The sequence below is a fragment of the Phyllostomus hastatus genome, unplaced genomic scaffold (genome assembly GCF_019186645.2).
Source record: "Phyllostomus hastatus isolate PE091 unplaced genomic scaffold, TTU_PhHast_1.1 phas_contig_150, whole genome shotgun sequence".
Classification (NCBI taxonomy): Eukaryota; Metazoa; Chordata; class Mammalia; order Chiroptera; family Phyllostomidae; genus Phyllostomus; species Phyllostomus hastatus.
In genome coordinates this window covers 19,192,594-19,216,308 of record NW_025333611.1, presented here as the reverse complement: position 1 = coordinate 19,216,308, position 23,715 = coordinate 19,192,594, and the positions used below count along the sequence as shown (strand labels likewise).

General features: G+C 52.6%; 1 protein-coding gene across 3 annotated transcripts in view; it reads right to left on the bottom strand.

Moving 5' to 3' along the window:
- Positions 1-22,883, bottom strand: part of FAT2 (FAT atypical cadherin 2) — a 70,962-nt gene extending 48,079 nt beyond the window's left edge. For 2 of the 3 annotated variants that reach the window (XM_045820168.1, XM_045820176.1), the window contains exons 1-2: positions 5,795-5,858; positions 664-3,943 (exon numbers count right to left, since the gene is read on the bottom strand). In XM_045820168.1, the coding sequence (XP_045676124.1) occupies positions 664-3,943; positions 5,795-5,815 (3,301 nt within the window). In that variant the 5' untranslated portion in view covers positions 5,816-5,858. Of the gene's footprint in view, positions 1-663; positions 3,944-5,794; positions 5,859-22,760 lie in introns of those variants that run through there. The other variant, XM_045820185.1, reaches the window with a different exon arrangement.
- Between the last annotated feature and the right edge of the window lie 832 nt (positions 22,884-23,715).

The following is a 23,715-nucleotide window of genomic DNA, read 5'->3' as shown; positions in this document are numbered from 1 at the left end:
AAATTTATAACCACAATGTATTACTTTTATAAGCAAACATATGTAACATATATTTACATGCGTGCATGTATATATGTACATGTACAGCAGGTGTACACATGTGGTATACACGTGTGTGATATACATATGTGCATGTGTGTACACATATAGTACACACATGTGCACATACATATAGTATATAGTGTATGCACATGCATAATGTATCTGTATATACTGTATGTATGAGTACACACACACATATAGTATATGTGCATGTGCATGTGTACATACACATATAGTATATAGCACATGTACACATACAGTAAATATGCATATACATGTATAATATGTGTGCATGTACACACATGCACATATATAGTGCATATACATATAGTATATGCTATATATACATGCACATATATACATACACACATATAGTGATGTGGTTAATTTGATTTAAATGGATACACGCACATGCATATATATATGTGCATGTATATATATATCTCCCCAGCATGATACAAATTAGATTAAAAATCAAATTAAAGGGGCAGAATGGAGAGTCCCTATTTATTGGTTTTCTTCTCAGCCTGCAGTCTGACTTCTTTCAGGGCAGTCTCTGACTTCCCTTGGTCTCATCCTGTCCCAGCACCAGGCCCTCCCATCCCACCCCCCTCCTGGTACCTGTGTCCTGGTTGATGCTAAAGGCCGTGAGACTGGTGCCAGCCCGCAGGAAGTACTGGAGCTCCCCATCCAAGCCACTGTCATCATCATGGGCAGCAACTACTGTCACCTGGGTTCCTGGGGGGCTGTTCTCCAGCACCTGGCCCTGGTGCACGAAGGAGGCAAATCGGGGAGGGTGAAGATTCTCATTTACATCCAGGACTATCACCTCCACGTGGCAGGGGGTCCTGCGAGCCAGGGGCCTCCCACTGTCACTGGCCCACAGGCTCAGATTGTATCCAGCCCTCCTCTCAAAGTCCAGCTCTTTCTCCAGAGTGAGGGCACCCGTCATCGGGTCCACCTGGAAGGTCCCATGGGCATCATCTAACAGGACATGTCGCACTTCTCCCGCTGGGCCCAGGTCAGGATCAAAGGCATCCAGAAATGTTAGGATAGTTCCTGGGGGCAGGTCCTCTGGGACCTTCAGGCTGCTGAGTTCTGCAATGCACTGGGGAGAGTTGTCATTAACATCTTCCAATGTGATGGTAAGGTCTGTGACAGAGAAGAGCTGGTGGCCCTTCCTGGGCTGATCCCTGGCCTCCACCTTGAGTATGTACTGAGGTTTTGTTTCCCTGTCCAGGTGTCCTGTGACCACCAGTTCCCCAGTGAGGGGATGGAGGGAGAACTTTTCCGTGGGGCTCAGCAGGGTGTAGAGAACCCTCCCATTGTCATCCGAGTCAGCATCTTTTGCTTTCAGCTCTGCAATTGTGGTTCCAACTTCCGTGTCTTCTGAGATGGTTATCTGGTACCCACCAGGTGGAAATCTGGGTGCGTTGTCATTCCAGTCTTTCACATGCACTGTCAGCAGCTTCCAGGAGGACTTCTGGGGCGTGCCCAGGTCATACACTGTCACATTGAGGATGTAGAAACTGGTGGCTTCGTAGTCCAAGGGGGAGACTACAGTGAGCAGCCCTGTCTCCAGCTCAATGTCAAAACACCCTTCTTCATTGCCATCTGCAATCACATAGACCAGTTTGCCATTGAAACCAGTGTCAGGGTCTGTGGCTGCCAGGCGGGCCAGGGAGGTGTTGAGAGGGGCACGCTCAAGGATGTCAATGGACTGTGGGAAGTGGTCCGCAAACTGTGGGGTGTGATGATTGATCTGATATTCACTTAAGGAAGTGAAGTCCTCATCGTTGGAGTCCTGGTTTGGAAGCCCAACCGAGTGCAGAATGGTCTTTGTGAAATGTTTCAGGGCCCCTGTTTTATCACATGTTATAGGAACCTCAGAATGAAGGTCCTTCACTATAGTAAGATTCAAAGTCGTGGGTGAGGCATAGTATTTCCCATCCGAGGCTGTAATTTTCAGGGAATAATGGATGGGTAGACCAGTAGTATGATTTATAAAAGAGTGTTTGAGGGATATCACTCCAGAGAAATGATTTAAATCAAAATACCCCAGTTCGTTGCCTGACACAAACTCATATTTTAGGTTCTGGAGCTCATCCACATCTATCGCTGACACGGTCAGCACTGACTTGTGCACTGGCCAGTCTTCACGGATAGACCCAGTGCAGTTGACCTCCTCAAACATTGGTTTGTTGTCGTTCAAGTTATTGAGGCTAAGAGAAACAGATACTTCCTTTTCCTGGCGAAATGGGGACCCCCAATCGGAGGCCCGTACCTGGAAGGTATAAATTCTTTTCATGAGCTCGTAGTCCATGGGTTTGGAGGTGGAGATGACCCCCAGGTAAGGGTCGATAGAGAAGGGCACATCTTTTGGATGAGCGATGGAATAGGTGACATAACCGTTCTCGCCATGATCCAGGTCTGTGGCAGTAACCATCAACACACTGGTGCCTGGGGGGATGTTCTCATCGAAGGTGCCAGCGTAGGAAGGCCTGCTGAAGAGGGGGGCATGGTTGTTACAGTCCACAATGTCGATGACCACAGTGGTGGAGGCCAGGCCAGGGGACGTTTTGATATGCAACTGGTAGTGGGCTCGGTTATGGAAGTCCATGAGCTTCGTGGTGGTGATGAGCCCAGTGTGAGTGTTGAGTTTAAACCCCGCACTCTCCGAGGACGGCTTTAGAACATACTGCAGGTTGGGGACGGCTCTGGTTACTTTCACCATCACCACGCGGCTGCCAGGAGGGGAAAACTCGCTAAGCTGTACTCTGTAAACAGCCTTCTCAAACTGGAGGGAAGCCAGTTTGGAAGGGGGCAGGTGAAAGCCCCGGATCTGGGAATAAGAAGAAGGACTGCCCCCACTCCTGGCCTGCAGGCTGAGGTTGAATCCATGAAGGTGCTCCAGCCAGTTGATGTCTTTGACAGACACCACACTGAACTCACTGCTCCTGGCGTAGGACTTGATGGCTTTGAAGTACTTTCCAGGGTCCCCGTCCACAATTTCCAGTGAGTCCACTTCAGCACCCGAGCCGTTTGCACCTACCACCACAGTGGCATAGGTGGCAGCCTCACTGCTGTCTGGCGGGGCCACCACCACAGAGGTGATGGCTGGGGGCTTCCTGAGGGCAGGCTCCACATGGATGACCAGTGCGGCCAAATTGCCAAACCCATTGCCCTCCGAGATTTTCCGCATGCGGTCCACAGCCAGCACCTGGAGTTCATACTTCCCTCTCCAGGTGACGTTGAGCTTCCTAGCCAACGTGACCACACCACTGGTGGGATGGATGGCGAAGAGCTCCGACCTCGTGTTAAAGGCATAATAGAACTCGGCGTTCTGGCCCAGGTCAGCATCTGTGGCGGTCACCTTGCAGATGGGGCTCTTGAGGGGCATGTCCTCAGAGATGGTGACTCGGTATGAAGGTGGGGAGAAGAGGGGCTTCAGGTCATTCTGGTCCAGGATGTGGACCACCACCCGGGTCAGAGCTTCCAGCTCCAAGGTCTTCTCCGTGGCTTGGACGATGAGGGTGTAGCTGTCTCGCACCTCCCGGTTCAGAAGGGCCGTGTTGCTGCTCTTTGTCCTGATTCTCAGAAAGCAGAAGTTGCCCACCACGTACTCCTCCGTTTTGAACACGTTGGCCACGTCTCCAGAGATGATCCGGTACCTCACTGCCCACTGGGGCTCGGCGATGTAAATGCCCATTTTCACGGGGCTCTCCACGTAGGTCTTGGGAGCGGAGTTTTCATAGATGGTCGCATTGTAAAGGGGGGAGGTGAAGTGCCAGGCAGCAGCGGAGATGATCCCTTCTAGGGGCTTGTCACAGGTTGCACAATGGAGCAAGAAAATGACAAAACCCAACAAGACAATATTCATGGTGGAAAAGCTCCAGAAATCCTGAGCAAAAAAAAAAAGAGGGGGTGCAAGTTAGGGAAAAATGATTTCCACGGCTGTAGTTCCTAACCGGGGGTGACTTTGCCCCTTGGGGGACATTGGCCATGTCAAAAGGTATTTTCAGCTGTCCCAGCTTGGGGGTGAGGGTGCTAATGGCATCAAGGCGGTGGAGGCCAGGGAGGCTGCTAAACACCCTCCATGCACAGGGCGGCCCCCCACAACAAAGAATGAGCCGGCCCCAAATGTCAGCAGTGCTGAGATCCAGAAACCCTGTGTTTGAAGAGTAACAATAACCAACCAGTTTCAATGCCCTCTCCAGGGCACCTGGCAGATCTGACCCAGTCCTGCCCCCTGCCCTGTTTTTCCCAAAAACCTTCAGTGACTCCCCAGTGATGGTAAGGTCTTCCAGCCAGCTTAGCAATCTGTCTCTGAATAATTCCTACAAGACCCTTGCAGCAGGGCTGAGCCCCAGCCAGACTGAACTGTGTCAGTATGTGTAGGGGCTGCAGAAAAGCCAAGTGACCATGGTCACAGGCCTGGCATCAGGCTGCCTGGCCATCCACCCTGGTTTCACCATTTACTAGTGGGTGACTTTCTGGGCACGTCATTTAACCTCTAAGAGCCTCAATCTCTTCTTCTGTAGAATGGGTGTAGGACTATCATCTACCACCTTGGATTATTGTGAAAATTAGATGAAATGACAAAGTAAATGGCCTGGCAGGGTGCCTGGCACACAGTAAGTTTTAACTTACTATTAGCTATTATTAGTAATAGGAAACGAAGTGTCACAGAGGGAAGGGAACCGCTCAGGGTCTTGCAGCAACTGACTCTGGCTCACCGTGTAACCTTGAGCTCCTCAGCTCCCGGGATGTCAGAGCTGACAGGGACCTTAGGGTTAATGGGGTTCTGACCCCACTCCTTGTGCCCAGATGGGGAAGTAGGGTCCCAGAATGGGGAAGCGTCTTGCCCCAAGTCCCGTGGTGGGTGCCCCCTGAGGACGGGTCGCTGGGAGTTGTTGAACAGCCTAATGCTCTGCCCCTTGACACTCGTTGCTGCCCCCGTGCTCTGCCTTGCTGTTTCCCACAGGGCTTGTCCCTGAACCCAAGCCTGGCTCAAAATGTGAGGCAACCAGGGCCAAGGACAGGACAGGGCAGGGAGGAGGGCAGAGTCACTTGTCAAAAGGGGCCTCCTAGAAGCTGATGCCTGCCCACTCACGGGAGTCTTGACTCCAGGGAGCCCGGTGGCCGCCAGCCAGATGCTCGAGCATTCCTGGATGAAACAGGCAAGACTCGTTTTTCCAGTTGCCTTGCTCTTCAAAGGCAGGGAAGAGTTAAACATCCAGAGCGAGGGGAAAAGGGAAAAGAGGGGGTTGGATCCTTGTCTGTCCGGAGTTTTGAGGGAACTGAACGCAGGTTCTTTAAGGTAGCCAGCCAGGGTGGAAGGCGGGATGGAGGCCGGCATGGGAAAGGCAGCCTGCTGTGGGATCTGAAGGCCCCTGGCAGAAAAGCATTGAAATATGCCCCACCCTCTGGCCTCCCTACTACGATTCCTCACTTAAGATCCTGTTGGTGGGGCCCTAAGCCCAGGCATCTCGGGGGAAAGAGAGGGCAGGAGGGAGGCAGATTCTAGACCTGGGGCCCTAACGCCAGTTACAGAAAGAGCACCATCTGTTATCTACCCTTCCTGCTCCCCTACTCACCCTCCTTACTGCTGCACCCCAGTGGAGCCAGCCTGCGGCAGCATCCCTGACACAGTCCTCTGCAAGCAGGAGGGGGCCCCGAGTTATTCAAACCCTACCCCTAGGATAGCACTGGGTTTGGAAAATGGAAGCCCGGAGGGAAAATAAGTCCTTACCCCAGCCCCAGGTCCATTCATGCCATGTGCAGCCTAGCAAGCCCGGGGTGCACGCAGCCTCCAGCTCTCCCTGCCCTGCTGTGCGGAGAGCTTCCTGTTCGCCAGGTCAGTGCCCGTGTCAGGCAGGCCCCGACAAGACGCCCTGCCGAGCAGCTGCACAGATGGCTTACAGAGTGGGGGAGCCGTTCAGATGGACTGGAGGGAACAGAGCAGGGGTGGAGTCTCCCTGGAGGGGGATCACATGCAAAGAGAATGCACCTTTCGGGGGGGCGGTTTGGTGCTCATGGATGTATTCAAGCTGTGGGACCTGCAGACCTGGGCACTAGTTTGCGGAGGGGGGACCTGTGTCTTGACATTTGTTTCCTGGCTCCAGGTCCAGGCTAGTGAACAGGTTTGCAGGGTGCGGAGGCATGCTGGGCTCCCTGAGATACCCTTCCAGCCCACCACCTGGGACCTCTATTTAGAAACACCTTAGAAAACATAAGTCAGTTTGTATCACTTTCCTGCTTAAAATTTTCCAGTGGCTTCCCATAGCATTTATTATTATTATTATTATTTTAATCTTCACTTGAGGATATGTTTATTGATTTTAGAGAGAGAAGAATGGAGAGAGAGAGAGAGACATTGATGTGAGAGAAACATCGATCTGTTGCTTCCTGTACATGCCTCAATCAGAGATTGAACCCGCAACCTAGATATGTGCCCTGACTGGGGATTAAACCCGCAACCTTTTAGTGTACGGAACGATGCTTCAACCAACTGAGCCACCCAGCTGGGCAGCTTCCTATAGCATTTAAATTAAAATCCAAGCTCCTTACCACATCCAGGAAGGCCCCATGCCACCTGGGCCCTGCCTGCTTCTCCAATGATAACTCCCAGCACCCTCCCCATTGTTCAGCAAGCTGCAGATGCAGGGCTCCTTTCTTCTCTGCAAACACACCGAACGGGGATCTGCCACAGGGCCTTTGCACTTGCTGTTTCCCTCCGCTTAAGATTCTCACACGGCTGGCTCCTTCTTGTCATCCAGTTTTCCTAACCCTTCTTTATCGCATCACTCCATTTTCTCCATAGCAATTGTCACCACACAGTATGTTCCCATTTATTTATTTAATGACTATCTCTTGCACTAAACCCAGTGTTTAGTGCAAGGCTCTCTGAAGACAGGTGCTTGGTGTCTCTCATTCATGAGTGAGCCCCTAGCGCCTAGATCAGTGCCTGGCACATAAACACTAGTTGAAAAAGGGAAGCATCTGGACTGGGGAAAAGTAGTGGCAGAATGAAAGCTGAAAGAAACTTTAGTGTTTGTCCCCTACTTTTTGAAGCTAGAAAATAGCCTTAAAGAAAGAAGGGGACTTGCCCAAGGTCACATGGTAAGACCCAAAGCCAGGTTCTTTCCTCCCAACTGTGCTGCCAGAAAGAGAAGCTGCGGCCACATGAATCCAGCTGTTGGGGTTCAAGCCCCAGCTCCACTACTTGCTAACTCTGTCACACTGGGTGAGTCACTCAACATCTCTGAACCTTCATTTTTTCATCGGTAAGATGAGGCTAGTAAGAGCACTGCTTTCTAGGGGTTTTGTGATGACTGGATAAGATCCTGCACATTGATCTCACCTATAAGTGGAACCTAATCAACAAAACAAACAAGCAAGCAAAATGTAATCAGAGACAGTGAAATAAAGAACAAACTGACAGTAACCAGAGGGGAGGGGAGGGAATAATGGGGGAAAGGGGAAGGATCATCAAGGAACAAGCATAAAGGACACATGGACAAAGCCAAAGGGGGGAGGGATCGAGGGTGGGAGGTGGGGATGGCTGGGGTGGGTGGGAGTGGTGGTCGGGGGGGATGGAGGCAAATGTACTTGGACAACAATTTGAAAAAGAGAAACAAATAAAAATACATTTCAAATTGAAAAAATTTAAAAAGAGGCAAAAAAAAAAAAAGATTGTGCACATCAATGTGCTAAGCACAGTGCCTGGCCCATAGAAAAGCACTCATAAATATTAGTTATTGTTAGTTTTCAAAGGCAAGGCAGAACCAAAGCCTCAGGTTGGGGTGAGAGCGGTGTCCCCTGATAAGGACCAGCCTGCACCCTGGCGCAGCAGGAAGCCACTGGTCTCCGGTCGAGTCTAAGCTTGCTGGCCCAGCCACAGGCTGTTCTGGGAAGCTGCGAGCAGGCGCTTGCCTGGGGTGGGGCCTCACGCTCTCGGCTCCCCAGGCCTGGGGAGAGATCGGCATGTGGGTGAATGTGCACGTTTGCAAGAGGGCACACACACACACACACGCTTAGGAGGCAAGTTCTGAATAATCGTGCGGGCACAGTAGTTGTGCGTGCCTCCTTGACAGGATGAATACGATGTGAGTGAATAAACTGGTAGCGGTGAGGCTTGTACGTGCCCTTGTGTGAGCCAGCACGGGTGTGGGAGGTCATGAATAGACTCATTAGGGTGCCTATGCTTCCAACTCTGCTTCCTTGTCACTCCCAACCCCGTTTCACAGAGATGGGAAGATGTTAGAAAGCGGGTCTGGCTGTGTGACCTTGCGCAAATGGCTTACCTTCTCTGATCCTCAATTTCCCTACTTCAGACTACCATTTTGATAATGCAATGAGTCAATGGATACAAATGCGAACACAGTTCGCACCCAGTTTTCAACAAATACCAAGTACTGTTGCTTTCTAGCTGCTGACTCATACTATGGACTCTTGAGAGTGAGGATAATGAAGACTCTCAGATGTGTTCTCACCGTTCCTGTGCAGGCCGACTTTCTGGGACTAACCGCTGTAGGACTTCAGTGAGACCGCGGATAATTTCACCATGTGTTTCAGCCCACCGCTCCAGTGTCTCCAGATCCTGGTGTTCCAGCTGGCGGTTGTCACATCCATGTTTTAACCCAAGTCAATGGTAACAGTCTGTGCAGAGCTGGGAGACGCAGTGCTCTGAGACCTTTCCTGTTTTCTTGGTTGGTGATCTCAAGTGCACGTCCTCTCACTACAGAGAGTTCCCCGTCACCAGGAGCATCTAAGCATGGTCTAGGTGGCCACCTGTGAAGGATGTGCTACTCTAGGGGGACATTTGCCCTTGGGGGAGATGAGTAGAGCTCTAAAGCCCCTTCGAACTTATGCAGGTGCAGGTCTTTGGCCTGTGTGAGCCTAGAGTCCCCGAATGAGCCCTCTAAGGCAGCGAAGGGACTTCCTGTGCCTGTGCATCGGGGTTGCGCACTCACCAACGCTTGTTCAATCGTCAGAGTAGTGAGCTGACCTGGCTTTTGGGAGACCTAGATCTAAAGTCGCTCTTCCTTGTGTGGCCTTGGTCAAAGCTGTCACCGAAGCCCTGTGGACCTCTTTCCTCATCTGTAGTGACGTGTGTATGTCGGAGGAAGGGGCTGGGATGGATCAGTGACTTCAAACCCCTCTGTTGCCTTCAGGGGCAGAACCTCTTTTTCCCTCATGAAATCACACCTAGAAGCGCAATCCATAAAGAGATCAAAGCAGAACGGCACTACTAGAAGCAGGGTTGGAGGCCTAGGACCCTGGCCCGGGCTTGTCCCTTATCCCCTGGGAAGCACAGGTGAAAAAACTGGGCTAGAAGGCCTCTAAGAGCACCCCACCCCCTGCCCGCAACCCGAGAAGTGGGGTTCTGCTCTTCTAACAGTCTGTGTGCTGCTGTCGTTAAAAAGCTCTGAGACCCGTGGCTCTGTGTGCTGTGTGTGATTCTAGAGCTCTGTGATCTGCGTTTTTGACGGTGGGCCCCTGCGCGGTGACTCGGCATTTCAGTTCTAGACGTCTGTGGCTCTGACCAGTTCTGTCCCTCCCACGCGGAACCACAGGTGCTTGGAGGGGTTCAAAGCCAAATCGAACTTCACACCGAAGAAGCTCCTACCAGATTCATTCAAAATGCTAGGCTTTGGTCCCCAGGGTGAAATTCCTCCCAGTCACTTGCAGGAGTACCCAGGCACAGGCCGGCGAAGACGTTCTCCCGCTCGGCCCCACACTGCCCCTTCCTTGGGCATGACGCAGGTGTTGACTAATAACCCACGTGATACTCCCAGGACGCACACGTGCCCTTTTACTCCCCTAAAACAAGGGAGACTGAGATGGGAATGGCACACCCGAGGCCACCCAGGAAGGTGGTGGCTGAACTGACACAGACAGCCAGAGTTCCTAAACCTGCGTGCTCTGGGGAGAAGCAATAACGTAAGATATTTCTTTAAGTTTGCAGAGCCTTTCACAAAAGAGAGCTGGAGTCATTCCTCCGGACTGGAGAATGTCCACCCTCCCCCCAAAATCTAAAGGGAAAATGACCGTGGACTTGGGGACCTCAGTATGTGTGTTCTGGCCCCACTCTCCTCCCTGCCGCTGCGTCCGCGCCAGGCACCCAGTGTCGGGGCCGGCTGTCGTGCCTCTCGAGAAGGAACCCGGAATGTATTCTGTTTGTCACAAAAGCTTAAAGGTGGTAGTGTGGTGGCCAGGGATTAGGAGGGATTGCACCTTTGAACCAGAATTAAAATCACAAGTGAAACAATGGTGACATTCCAGGTAGCTGTTAGATGGGAAGTCTTTAGCTACTGAAATAAATTTCCCCCTTAGAAGCAGGGAGTCATTGAAGGTTTTTGAGAAGAAGCAGGACTAGAACAGAACTGCATGAGGGAAAGAGTAATCTGACATCAGATCCAAAGGGAGGGGCTCCCACTGAAGACTCCCACTCTGGTGTGGACTGGGTTTGAATGCCAGCTCTGTTGGTTTAGGCCGACTGGAGCTCAGTGTGGGTAGGAAGGCTGGGTTCGCTTCCGAGAGCCTTGGATGAGCACTGGAGTCCTTTGCTGGTGTGTAGGCAGCAGCCACTGCTAGGTTCTCGTGTAACAAAACAAGTCAAAGAAATGAATGTGGGCCGGCAAAGGGCCAGTGGCTTGAGCCCTTGATGCACCGTGTGACCTTGGCAAGCCCACAGAACCTCCTGTGAGCCTCAGTTTCCTTGTCTGGGAAGTGCAGGTAATAATAGCTACTCCTACCTACTTCCCAGGGCTGCAGGGAAGACAGATCATATGATAGGCGAACGCACAGGGAGGAGAGACGCAGAATAACACCTTATTAGCCCAATAATGGCCTGGCAAATGGCAGCCACAGCACCTGCAGACTGAGGCTGTCTTGGCAGAGCTGTCTGTAGAAGCCAGGCGTGCACGAGCCTGGGATTAGAAGGAAAAGAAATGGCTGAAAAGGAAGTCTTTTCACCTAGAGCATGGGTGGAAGGGAGCTGGGACTAGGGGTCCCCTTCTTTACCAGTACTCTATTACATGTGACAAAAATTATACTGTCCTATGTCTGTACAGTAACCTATAAGTTTTCAAAGAACGTCTTCATACGTTACCTCACTTGGTCATCGGGCAGGAAGCACAGTACTAGTTAGAATTAATAGGAAAAAAGTGGGCTCTGAGTCAGGCAGACCTTGCTTCAAACCCCAACTCTATCTATCACTCACCAGCCGTGCGACCGTGGGCAGCTGTTTAACTTCTCTGGTCCCGGGAAACGACAGAGTCTCAAACAGCTCTCTCGTGGAGTTGTTCAGAAGGCCGAATGCACCGATGCATGGCGAAAGCCCAGGACTGGAACACACTCGGTACGGGTCAGTCACTGGACCAGCCTCACCGCAGTACGACACCTGTAGTTATTCTCATTTTGTAAATGAGAAGCCGAGGCGCCAATGATCTGAAGCTCTGCCCAGGCTCACCCACCCAGTAGGCGGCGGGTGTAAGTGCCGTCCCAGAATAGGAACCCGCACTCCAGGAAGAGAGCCTCGGGAGGCTGGAGTCGCTGGAGCGGATTCCCTAGAGCAGTGCTCTCCAGCAGAACCTTCCACGGCGATGGAAACGTCCTATAACTGAGCTGTGCAGGTGGGAACCACTGGCCACTGTGGCTGTCGAGTACTGGATACGTGGCTGGTGCGACTGAACAAGTGAGTTTGTAATCTTAGTTAACTTTAATTCACAGAGTCACGTGTGACTAGTGGTCACCGTATTGGCCAGCTTGGCTCTGGACAGCATGGCAGAGAAACCAAGGATGCGTGGGGTTGGAGGGGGACTCTAAGTCCACCCACCCGGTAGGCTCAGGGGCACACTCAGGGCCCACAGTACTTTCAGGGACCCATCCAAATTTCTCTTAAATTCAGAAGAAAGAAGACAAACATTTCAGCTGAAGGAAATGTTTTCATATATAATAATATATTCATATTTATACCAATGTTGCCAAAAAACATTTCTAATATTTTTTGATGGAGGAAGGGACCTGCAAAAGATAAAATGCCCAGGGCCCTTGAAAGCCATAATGTGACTCTGGGTGGTGGACATTTGAAGGAAACAAAAAGCTTCCAGGAGCCTGGGCTTTGGGAAAGAAAAGGGATGAAGTAGAAGATGATGAGAAGTCTTTTGTCATTGGGTCTGCTCTGCCAAAGTCATTCATCAGTTTATTTAATCCCGTTTTAGTGGGGGCTCACCCTGTGACAGGCATTCTAGAACAGAGAACGAGACAGAAGAGGCCACTGCTTGTGGGGATTGTATTCTAGTGGCAGAGAGAGAATAAAAAATACACACTTTATCAGGTGCGAAAAGTGCTATGCGGAAAAATCATGCAAGCGGCCTGATTACAAGGCAAGTACAAGGTTAAAGAGTGACATGTGGGGAATTCCTACATGACAAGGTGACATGTGAGCAGGGAAAGGGCCACAAAGCCATCTTGAGGAAGAGTTCCTTCCAGGTAGAAGAACTAGGCATAGGCAGTGTAAAGGCCCTGGGGCAGGATGTTGGGGAGGTGGCCCAGGGCCTGTCAGGAGGCCAAAGAAGAGACTGGTAGTGGGGTGGGCCCCATGGCGGGGTCTGCATGGTGGCTGCACAGGGGACAGAGGAGAGAGGGCTGTGGCACTGGATGTGAAATCCTCGAATCACTAGAACTGGAACCCAGACCTCCCGTCCTGGGTGCTTTGCACTAGCCAAATCGCTTCCCCTGCCCCAGCTTCTCTCCCAGGCTGTGGGCTCCTCAGGATCCCACGATTCCATGGTCCTTCTACTCAGTAGCCAGGGGGGTGGGGAGGAGTCAGGCTTCAGGGTCAGACCTGCCCTCAATCTTGTCTCTGTGTTGTGTAGGGGCTTTGCTTCCTCTGTCTTAGCCTCAGTTTCCCCATTTGTGACAAGGGGCTAACAGTGCTCAGTTCACTGGGGGACTTAGTGAGTTTATGCATGGAAAGCATTTAGCATAGGTGCCAGGAACACAGAAAGTAGTTAATGTTATCACCAGCATTAGATACTACTATTACTATTGTAATAATTATAGTAACGTTATCAACTATTACAATATGTGTTCAGAAATACGCGTGGGATGAGGGAGCTATTCTCTGCACGAGTACGGACCGCCGCCCATGCCCCAGCGGCCCCTGGCAGGAGCTCCCTCTATGCAGACACACCTGTGCACACACACCCCTGTGGTGTTTGTGACGTTCCCTCTCTCCTTGCAACGATTTGTAGTAAAGCTCAAGCCATAGCTTATGCAGCATTAAGACCATAATTGCTATTCCTGTTACCCTGTGGGTGCAGAGAGGTCACAGATATGATCTCATTCTGAGTGTGAGGGGTGGCAGGTGGGCACGAAGCCAGGAGAAGAGGATGGGCAGGAAAGCAGGAGATAGAGACATGTCACGCACACCCTACGATGACGTGGGTTTCCTGAGCTCTTTTGTACTGCCCCTCAGGTGACCGCTCTGGGCCTCCTCTTACGCGATCTGTAAAATGAGGCCATTCAGTATAGCCCCCTCTCTGTCCAGGACAAAACATCCTTGCTTTCCAGGGAGCTAGCTGGCCCTTGGGCACCAGGGAGGCGAACCCTGTTCCCCTTAGCTGCCTTTGGGACCAAAGCCTCTGCTAGTTGCTTGCGCATGAGACTATCAGCCACCCATGGCCACTCCCAGCCTGGTCTGCATCTGGCCCGGGCACCCTGGGGCTGAGGAGGTTACAGTTAGGGCCACATAACACCGAGGCCACCTGCTCAGGCTCCGGAGTAAGGCAGCCTGCTCTGAGTCCTTCTTTGGCCCATTGCTGGGCTTGACCTTGAGCAAATCATAGAACCTGACCAAGCCTCAGTCTCTTTGTATATAAACTGAGGAAGGTAATCATCAGGCTGCTGTGAGGATCAGTGAAGATGAACAGTCGGCATAAGGCCGAGCACATGAGCCCTCACATGGTGACTGTTGTGGTGTACACATGTCCTCTTTTTATGGGGCTTCCACTTGTCCCTCTGGGAATTAAGGCTAGTCCCTGCTCTCCTATCCTACTGAATAATCCTCCACTGATCTATTGTCAAATGCTGCCCTGACGATGGCGAGGTTTGGGGACTGTGAAGTGCTTACAGAGGCACAGACACACATCACAGCTGACGTTTATTGAACATTTACTATGTGCCAGGGCCTGTGGTAGGCCCGTGGCGTGCATTGTCGCTTTTAAGCTCCTTTACAGCAACCCTATAATTATCCTCATTTTGCAGATGGGGATAAATGCGACTCAGAAAGGTTACCTAACCTCCAAGTTCACAAAGCTAGTATATGGCCAAGCCAGGGTTAAAACTCAGATCACCCATGTGTCTAACAGTTCCCTGGCCTGCCTCCCTGTGCCCTCAGGTTAGAAAGGGCACTTGAGAAGAGGGAGGGCTGTAGGATCCCTCCCCCACGCCAGGATCATACAGTGATGGATCCTCGAACATCAGCAAACACAGATTCTCAGCAAAGGCTTCTTATCCAGTTCTCCCTCTCAGTCCCATCCCGCTGTCCTGGCCTAGTCCAGCTGCACTATTTTCCCGTCCAAGGCCAATCCTCTCTGAGCAGAACAGTGTAGGGTCTCAAAGCCAGCAGGCAGGCAGGCAGGCAGGCAGGCCCGGGCAGGTGAGGAGCGGCTTCCAACAGTGGGGCAAGACAGGCCGATCCGCCATCTGAGGCACCCGGTCTTGCAGTTTGCAGGCCCAGCCTGACTGAGGGCCAGAGGCACTAGAGGGGTTAGGGATGATTTGGGAGCATCAGAGTGCATACTAATGAGATGCAAATGAACCTCCAGTGGTGGGCTCCAGGGAGACCCAGGTTCCACATTTAAACCCTCTGGGTTCTGTCCACACACATTTAAGCCCCCTGGGCTCTGTGCACACCAGTCTTCTTACCCATGGTAACTCTGTGCTCCACCCAGCCGTAGGCGCAGAACTCAGCCAGGCTGTGTTCTCACCAACAGGGCTGGCCACTGACCTGAACCAGCGGTTCCCACCATTGGGAACCCCCTAAGGGGGTGGGGGTTAAGAAGACATATTTCCAGCCCCACCGCAGATCTACTGAATCAAAATCTTTAGGGGTGGGGCTCAGGGATAGACATTTAACAAGCTCCTGGGGGTGAGTTTGGTGCGACTGGTGTTTGGGACCTGCTGGAAGAGGGAATCTCTCTCTTCACAATCTTGCGTTTTGTCATGCCTTATTTCAAAGCTGACATCCCATAGGCGGCCCTCTCCTAGGCCCCGGTGGAGAGGGGGTGGGAAGTTAGGAAACAGACCACAATTTTCATGACGTTTTTAAGCTAGAGACGTGTTTCTCAAATGGCAGTGTTAATGATCACAGCTTCATCCTCGAGAAGCCCGATTTACGATTTAGTAGGGCTGCCGTGGGTTCGTGGTGCACGTTTTTTTCCTGTAGGTGGTCTCCTGACCGCTCTCAGGGGAACACTAACCCTCAGGCAAAGCGGACGCGAGGTTATCTCTCCAGTCAAGTACAAGAAACCAGAGGGGGAAAGCACCAGATCCGATTCTTGCACCTGACTTTCACCTGGAAGCCTCCGAGTCTGCCAATCTCCCTGTTCATCGGCATCGCAAACCCCAGAGGCGACAGTTTATCTTCCTGCAGACGGGTCTGTCTGTCTCCCAGAGAGAGACTTGGCCCCACAGGAGACTCAACCATGCTCTGTTTGCAGTGAATAGAACTGAACCTCCACATACCTCGTGCGTGACCCAGCAATCCCACTCCCAGGTACATACCCAACGGACGGACGTGTGTGCACCCTGCACTCACCAAGATTCACACGAGAACGTCCAGAGCAGCACTACTTCTCAGGGCCCCCCACTGGGAACAACCCGGATGCCCACCGAGAGCAGGTGGGTAAGCGACGTGTGGTATGGTCGTACAGTGGAGTACTACACAGCAAAGAAAATGAAGTGTTGCTCTGGGCATCCATGCAGATGAGCCCCACACATGCAATGTGGGGCGAAAGCAGCCACATACGAAAGAATACATACTGTGCTATTTCAACAGGATGCGGTTTAAAAACAGGCACAACCCATGGATTAGATTAGAATACAGTTCTTCTGGGCGGGGCGGGGCGGGGCGGGGGGTGGGGGACCGGAGGGTGATGACAAAGGCGTTTACAGAGCGGTGGTAAGTGCTGTTTCCTTATCTGGGAGCTGGTTCGTTTTTTTGGAAAGGTCATTGGGCTGTACACTTAGGATTTGTGCACTTTTCTGTGTGGATATTATACTTTATTTAAAAGTTCCCTAAACATTTGAGTAAAGGACTTCAAAGAGGACTTATAATGGGAGGGAAGGCATTTCAATAATAAAAGTATCTGGCGACTCGCACAGGATTTCAGAGCTGTGGGATCTTGGACTCCTCCCGCCCCGGGAACCAGGAAGGAGACAGTTCTCAAAACCCAAGAAGCGTGGGAGGCGCGCCAGGGCACACCAGGGCTGCGGGATACCGGAGGCTCAGCAGTTCCCCTTCCCCACCCCGACCCGGCCGCCCTCTGCAGAGCCTCGAGCACGGCGGCAAGCCCACTGTCCACTACGTTCCCAGGTCCAGCTGAGTTCGAGCTCTTTGGGGGTCACTTCCTGCAACGTGTTTCTGTCCCGAGAGCAGTTTTCTGGTTCATTTTCTGGTTTGATTCCCTCCAAGACCCTCTAAGGGGAGCATGGGGAAGTGGAGACCCAGAGAGGGGTGGGGTCAAAAGACTTGTCGAAGGTCATCCTGCCGGCAAGTGGCCCAGCTGGGGCTCTGACCTCGAACCCCACACTCCTGGGCTGTGCCACAGATGGGCTGTTCCCAGTAACGGCCATGCTGTCACTTAGTGAGTGCTTTCCCTGGGGATGGACCCAAGGAAGTGGAAACTATTATCTCATCCCCACTTTACAGATGAAAAAACTGAGGGTCAGACAGTCCAAATGCCCTGTCCAGAGTCAATGGCCAGGAAGTGTGGAGCGTGGGTTGGAACAAGCAGTCTGTCTGAACTGAGTCTGAGCTCTGAACCGCTCGTCCAGTCGTCCTCAGACCCAGCTGGACCTCCCCTGGAGTTCCCGTGGAGCTTGCAGAACGACAGGTTCCCTGACTCCACCCAGCCCTCACATTTTCCTTTTGTAGACCTGGGATAGGGCTGAAAACTCTGTATTTTTTAGTAACACTTCTGGGCATTTGGGAAGCTCAGCTCTAAATGACACTCCCCCTAAAATATAACAGTGAAAACAAAGCAATTTCAAGGTGAAGATTAATTTAGCAACTTCCAAATTAACTCACTGAGCCTCTTTTATAATTAGGGTTCTCCTAATGATGGTACACACCCCCCAAGAGGGATTCGAGAAGAGCCCGGCTGGCTGGGTAGTTCTGGGACAGGCATTCAGCTGCACTTGGGGTGGGGGTCGTGACTGGCAAAGGCTGCCAGAAGCGGGGGCCTTGGGGGACTGGTGATGTCTGCTTTTCTCTCTGGTTGCTGGTTAGCCAGTGTTTGCATTCACTTGGTAAAACTTCATCAAGCTGTAAGTTAAATTGATGCAATCTGGTTTCAAATATTTACAAAATGAAAAAACAAAACAAAACAAAATCAGGCTGATGCCTGTCAGAGACACTGTACGAGGAATCTTTGCACAGAGTAGAGCACTATGCTAGGGATCAAATGGGGTTCTTCTAATGTTTCACTTCCAGAAGTTTGAGATTCTAGGATTTAAATCTGCCAAGATGCTATGGTTCTCTGAGTCAATTCCTACGATTTCAGGAGCCCCCAAGTCTACAAAGCAGCTAACTTTCAGTGAGCTCTTACCGTGGAGTGGTTACTGTGCTAAGAGCCTTCCGTGTGTTGATGCAGGGCAGCCCCGTGAGGCAGGGAGCATGCGGCACCCCTACACCCTCCGGGGAGCAGAAAACGATGTGCCCAAGGTCGCAGAGGCAGGAAGTGGCAGTCGGGACAGAGCTCATGTGCCCAACCATGATGCCCTACTAATATTACGCTCTGTTACTTCCCAAGGCCAAACTTCTAAAGGTCTAAAAAGATGCATTTTGTGGCATCTCACCTTGCATCTGTTGGAAGGACCCCAGAGGGAAGGGGATGCTGCAAAAAGAGACAGCAAGCAGCTCTGGCCTGGGACCTGGGAGCGCATACAGGCCGACACGCACACACACGCTGACGTTACCCCGTGGCTGGCATGTTCAGTCCTGCTGTGCTTGCTCTGAGGCCAACTACTGTGGGCGCTGGAGCTGAATGGGAGCCGGGAACTGGAGAGCCCTCCAGGGTGGGCTCCCTGCCCCCAGCCAAGGGGCAGCCACCTCACTGTCGCCTCCTCCCTCTCGGGGGCCACGCCAGTCTCAGGAATGGAAAAAGACTCAGCAGGAAGCGGGGCAGGGAGGGACTTCTCTCCTCTGCAGGCTCCAACCTGGAAAATGCTTACGGCATCCCCTCTTTCCAGAAGAGATGGATTTTAGGAAATAATTTGCTAATCAATGAGTAATGCTAGAGTATCAGGCCCTGCAGTTGGCCAAGGGGGAAACAACACATCTTAACCTTCTACTCCGACCCCCCTTAAATCCATGCGGCACCCCCAGCCACACACACCCAGCCAAAGTGCTCTTTGATTTAAACTCTCTCAACACAGTCCTCCGGTATCTACACAATACAAGCCACGCTCCTATGATGGTTTTCTGAAGTCCTATGTTTTAAAGATAAACATGGAACTATTTCCAGATAAAATTATATACTGAGATACGCTTCAAAATAATCTGGGGAAGCAAGGATCCGTGGGGGTACAGAGGAAACCTAATTGTTGAAGCTGGGTGATGGGGTTTTAAAAATACTACTCTGCATGCATTCGTGTATTTCTATCATTTCCCATTAATAAAAAAATTGCATATAAATGACGTTTTTTACAAAAGCCATACCCCTTGGCCTGGCACACAGGGCCCTCAACGACCTGGTCCCGCCCAGCTGTTCTCTTTGAACCTCCGTGCCCTGGCTCACGCTGCTCTCTCTCCCTGAGTCGCCTTTTCCTCGCTGAAGCCTTATTCAGCTGTCCAGACTGGTGGCCAGGGACAGTTCCTCCAAGAAGACTTCATTGACTCTGGAACTGGTTTCTGGGCCCCACTCCAGCCTGAGTTTGCGTCTGTTTTACTACTGACCTCAAGGCATTTAAACCATCCACTCACGGGCCTGCCTCCAAGCCAACTGCGAATAAAGTCTGGGGGCCCGACGCGTCGTTGACTGCTCACTCGGTGTCCATGGAACTGAGTGTCGGTGAGAAAACCGAAGCTGTGTGACTGACAGGAAGTAGCTCAGCTTCTCTGAGTCTCTATTTGTCTCTACACTGAAAACAGCAATAGCAACAACAGAAAGAAGACACAGAGGACAGTGACAAATGGCCTTCGAAAGAGAAGGCACAAGTGAGACAGTCTAACCTGGCGACAGGTGCACAGAGAGGCTCCGGAAATCAGCTTTTCTTTCCAACACTGAAATCCCACGCCCAGAATGGCTCCCAGAAATGACACACCGACCCAGGACACCAGCACAAACTGGCTATTGAACTTAGGCAGGTAATACAAAATCTGTGGTTTCACCTGTAAAATGGTGCCGATAATTCTAGAAAGTAGATTTCAAGGACCTCCCGAGGACCCCTGCAGTTGTGCAGCGGCAGACACCTGCCGACTCGCTGGCAGTGGTATGCCATGGTGTGGGCACACGTGTGTGCGAGTGTGTGCGTATCTGTGTTGGTGGGTGTCGGGCGAAGGGTCTGATTAATGTCCCCTGTCCTCTGAAGGGCAGCTAGAGCTTGTTGTTGATCCCAAATTGCCTCCAGGGTCTGTGGGGGCAATTTACTGGCCTCTAAGCCTGACCACCCATGGAGAAAACGGGGTCGTATTACCTGGGCTCGGCAGACAGAGGCAGAGGAAAGTGAGGAGGTCTGGCTAGTGGTCCTGCCCTGCGCCTCACCGGCTGTGTGACCTCGGTCAAGTTATCGGTCTTGCCTGGCGAGACCCCAGCCTCTCCATCTGCCTGATTTGATCGTCTCCAGGGCCCCTTCCCCTCCCGACTCCTGTCTGTGATCGGGTGGGGCTGATGCTTGGTCCCTCTGAGTGGCCGTTCTCATGTGTGACTTAGAAGTGAAGATTCATTCATTCTCTCAGCAGATACGCAGTGAGCTTCTTGTATGTGCCAGGCCGTGGGCTAGACACAAGCGCCAGGGCGGTGAGCAGCACTCAGTAGGAGAGACAATGCCACACAAAAAGTATACAAATAACTAAAATGCCAACTGTGAGTCATCTTAGGAAGGAGTACTTTGGGGTGCTGTGGGTGATCTTTCTTCCAGAGGAATAACAGACGACCCCGTTGAGGACCGTGAACACAGTAAATAAGGCCCCAGGCATCAATACATCACCTCAACTGATTCTCACATCAGTTCTCAGAGAAAAGGACTATTACCAGCCCCATTTTTCAAAGGAGAAGGCTGAGCTTCAGAGATGTGTGGCCCAGGTCACACAACAAACACTCTGCAGGATTTGGACCCACACTTTTCTTTGTGCAGTGCGGGGGCGGGGGGGCGGTCTAGGGACCCCCATTGTAAACATTAGTAAGCATTGTAAACATTGTAAGCATTAGTACCACTAGTCATAGAAATAGTGGTATGGAAGTTCGGAGCTAGCTTAGCTTGTGCCGGGGACCCAGGCAGCACGGGAAGCTTCCGGAGGCTCTGCCTGTCCAGTCCTGAAGAAATCCAACAGGCAGGGCCCATGTAGAGAGTTCAGGTAGGTCCCTGCGTGTAGCAGCCTCATTGCCCCCAGCTCACACTGGCTTTCTCTCAGGCTTGTCGCCTGCCTCCCAGTCTGTCCCACCTGACCCCGCCTGGCCCCACCTGGCCGGCTGCGGAGCCGGTGCCATGGCCTGTCCTGTGGCCGAGAATTTCCAGGTCGAGGTGAGTTCAGCTGCACTCAGAGAAGAGGGCGCAGGGAGCGGAGGTAGTGTTCCCGCTCACAGGGGCCAGGTGCAGGGCAGCTCGGGCGTGGAGGGAGCCTGGCGGCCCCTCGAGGGCACAGGAAGCCCAGGCACAGCTGACTCGCAGCGATGGACAATGTCAGTGTCCCTTTGCGTCTGCTTCCCCAAGTCCTTGAGGGGGCCACTGAGAGTCACGGAACCAGCGAGGAATCCTAGGGAGAACTTCACTCCCTCCAGCTATTCCCCTGGGATGCTCAGGGAAGAGGGGGCCCCTCTGCTTCCCTCCTGCCGGCTGACTGACGTCATGGACTCAGCACCTTGCTGCCAGAAGGGGAACCTGTGCTTCAGTGACCCGTGTTCCTGGGAAACCCAGGCTTGCCGCTAACTGACCACAGGACGCTTTGCCCTCTGGGTTCCTCGCCTGCAAAATGCAATCATTCCTGTTTTGCCTACCCAACAGGCTTGTCGGCGTGAATCGATTAATGACTGATCTTAATCATCCAACCACCTTTATTGTATAAGCAGGGAAATCAGTCCAAAGAGGCATTCGTTGTCCTAGGCCACAGAGCCTGTGAGTCACAGAGACACAAGTAGTGAAATTCTCCTTTCACCTCGCCTGTTTTGAAAACTCAGAACCTTCAAAGGCACACTCAGGCGCAGGCTCCGGTGCAGAAAGCACCGGGCATATCAGCCGGAATAACAGCTGTTAGTACCGTCCTGCGGGGAGGGCGCTGCTGACCTGCCCGGGGCTCCGCTCCCCATCTGTAAAACCAGCCCAGGAACTAGAAACACTGGAGTCCGGAGCCTGCTTCTCTACCCGCGCCCACTCCGGAGCCCAGGCGTCAGCTCTGGAGTGTGCCTGGGGACAGAGGCAGCCTTTCCGAGCCCTCAGCAGACCCCACTCTGGGGCAGGCAGCACCCCTGCCCCCCAGCGGCTGCTGCACTCTGGCCCGGTGGCTCAGCCCAGTGCTGCATGCGCTCCAGCTCCCCTGCTTCTGAAGATGCACATCAGATCCCTGCGTCCCCCAGGACAGGGAGCAGAGCTGCTCCCCTCCCCTGACCATACCCCAGGGTCACCTCTGGTGCCTGGAAGACTGGCAGCTTTTCACAGCTCTTGGAGACCACGAGCACCCCCATTTTATAGCCAGGAAAGCTGAGGTTCCAATTCGGTGCCGCTAAAGAGTCGCAGGAGAGCCAGTGCTGGCCAGCTTATCTGACTCTCCCTCCGGCTGTTCCTCCTCCTACCAGGTGGCACTGCCTGGCCCTCTGGACCCACACGAGCAGCCAGCACCTCTCTGTCCTTTGGTGCCAGCACTTCCCCCCAAACCACAGGGAAAATGGCCCTCACATCCCCCTGAAGGCTCATCCCCAGAAAGCCCAAGCAGGGCATTTCATCCTTCCAGGGACAAGAGTCCAATTTTCCATTCATGCAAATATGACCTTGCTCCTCCATGGGATCAAAGTCCTAGCCCATCCCTTGCTGAGCCCCAAATCCCCAGGCCCAAGGCTCAGGCTGGCTACATCTCTGGCTTCATTCAGTGTACTCAGGTGAGACAAGGCCCGGGTGTCCCTGCCCTAACCCTCCATGCCTGCCTCAGCCATGCCCTGGTTCTGTCCCCGCTTTCCAAGAGTCCCCAAAGCCCGCCTTCTCTGGGACAAGGCACAAGAATGGATTAGCTTGGCACCCCCTCCCCCATCTTCCCACCCTCCAGCAGTTCTTACCTGTGCCCTTCAGGTAGGGGAGGGTGCCCCCGGCTGGGCCGCTGGGCCGGAGCCCCTTCCACTAGCGCGGGGCTGACAAGCTCAGGAGGGAGGTGCAGAGAGGGAGCAGGAAGGCGCTCTCCGATGAGGCTGCTGAGAAAGTTGGAGTAGGTGTGTCCCAGCCCACAGGAGGAGGAGGGAAAAGGAGGTGGGAGAATTGGGGCGGATCATCCCCTCCTGCCAGCTCTCTGTCTCAGGAGCAGGGAGGGAGGAAGCCAACTGGTTTGTGGCCCAGAACTCACGGTGGGGAATCGAGTCATGGAAAATGACGGCTGGAAAGTTGCTGAGAAATCAGGCCCATCTCCCCCTCCCTTCTCAGTTTTACGGCGGGATCAGCTGAGACCCGAGATAGGGAGTATTTGCCGAGGACACACGGAGACCATGAGGGGACAGGAAAAGGGCCCTGTCTCTCCGCTCGTGGGCCAGTGTTCTCCCCACGGTCCTCACCCACTGTCCTCGCTCACACTACAGGTCCCAGAGACAGCTGCCACCGTCCCTCCTCCCGAGGCCTGGCTGCCCTAGCTCTGCAACCTTGGCGGAGTGACTTCATCTGAGCCTCAGTTTCCTCTTTGAAAAGAGGGAGATAATAATAACTCCTACCTCACGGGGTTGTTATGGGGACTAAATGAGAGAAAGCTGATGGAGGGCGTTTAGCAGAGAAAGCCCTCCATAAAAGGTAATTCTTCTTGTCATTAACTGTGACTCCCTCCATAAGCGACAGCCCCTCCGAGCTTTCCCTGTCTGCGAAGTGGAGGTAACAGGTGTCTCTGCTTAGTTTTGCCATATTTTATGTGGTGCCTCTCTGCTCTGGCTCCCCAGATGTTGCAACGTGCTGCTCCCTGTGTTGAGAACCTGTGTTTTAAGGGGCGAGAAGAAGAATTAGACTCTCTCTGTCTCTCTTTCTCTCTCTCTCTCA